At 55.6% G+C, this 1,022-nt stretch overlaps 1 protein-coding gene across 1 annotated transcript in view; it reads left to right on the top strand.

Moving 5' to 3' along the window:
• LOC108299165 (myosin regulatory light polypeptide 9-like) overlaps positions 1-1,017 on the top strand; it is a gene marked incomplete at its 3' end in the record, with an annotated part of 3,203 nt that extends 2,186 nt beyond the window's left edge. Inside the window, exons 2-3 of the mRNA XM_017521519.1 lie at positions 1-133; positions 983-1,017. Coding sequence (XP_017377008.1) covers positions 1-133; positions 983-1,017 — 168 coding nt within the window. The remainder of the gene's footprint in view (positions 134-982) is intronic.
• Between the last annotated feature and the right edge of the window lie 5 nt (positions 1,018-1,022).

A 1,022-nucleotide genomic window follows, 5' to 3' on the forward strand; every position in this document is an offset into this window, starting at 1 on the left:
GGCATGATGAGCGAGGCCCCAGGGCCCATCAACTTCACCATGTTCCTCACCATGTTTGGGGAGAAGCTCAACGGCACCGACCCCGAGGACGTGATCCGCAATGCCTTTGCCTGCTTCGATGAGGAAGCCTCAGGTTCGTGGTGCCCCAACCACCACCCTGCATGCCAGTGGGGCCAGGCCCAGCCCAGGCATTCCGTGCCTCTGCCTCTAAGGGCCAGAACAGATATCACCCATCTCCCAGGTTCTGTTACCAGAACTATGAAAGCCAGGCCACCTCCTTATTCTTGCTGCAAAGGCTAGGCCAGAACAACCCATGGCCACCAAGGCTGCTGCCTTCTTGATCTCTCCTGCTGGCCCAGTGTACATTCTCCATCTGCTTTAGATCTTTCCAGAAATCAAACCATTTCATGCCTTTCTTGCCAACAAGGTACAGAAACTGGCTCCCATCCTCAGATCTCCTAGCGGACGTTCTGTCCCTTGGCTCATTTTTCCCAGGGGCATGTCAGGGTGATAATAGCCATTGCCATGGGCCACACGGGGCTGAAGCACATTCAAAGAGTTTTCCTGACCACCTTCACAGTCCCTCACCAGCACGGCATATTTTCATCCCCATTTTCTAGATTAAACAGGGGTTAAGGACCTTGCCCAAAGTCACACAGCTAGGGAGAATAGGAATCAGCATTTCAACTGAGGCAGTGGAACTCCAAAGCTCACGCTTACAACAGGGTGTACCCAGCACCCCCTGCGTTACAGCCCCAAGTTCCCCGAGTGACACCTCGGAGACAGTCGCACTGCACAACACCACCCCCTGGGACCCAGCAAGCTCTCCATGCACATCTCCATTCCTCAGACTGACCAGCAACAAAGACTATCTTCCCAGCCCCTCTAGGTCTGCAAGAGCTGCCAGGGGGCTGAGGGATGGGAGTACCATGTGTGTCCCAGCCCAAGTTCCTGTTCTCACCCACCCTGCCCCTGCCCCCAGGTTTCATCCATGAGGACCACCTCCGGGAGCTGCTGACCAC

Source organism: Cebus imitator, unplaced genomic scaffold (genome assembly GCF_001604975.1).
Source record: "Cebus imitator isolate Cc_AM_T3 unplaced genomic scaffold, Cebus_imitator-1.0 Scaffold2503, whole genome shotgun sequence".
NCBI classification, from domain to species: domain Eukaryota; kingdom Metazoa; phylum Chordata; class Mammalia; order Primates; family Cebidae; genus Cebus; species Cebus imitator.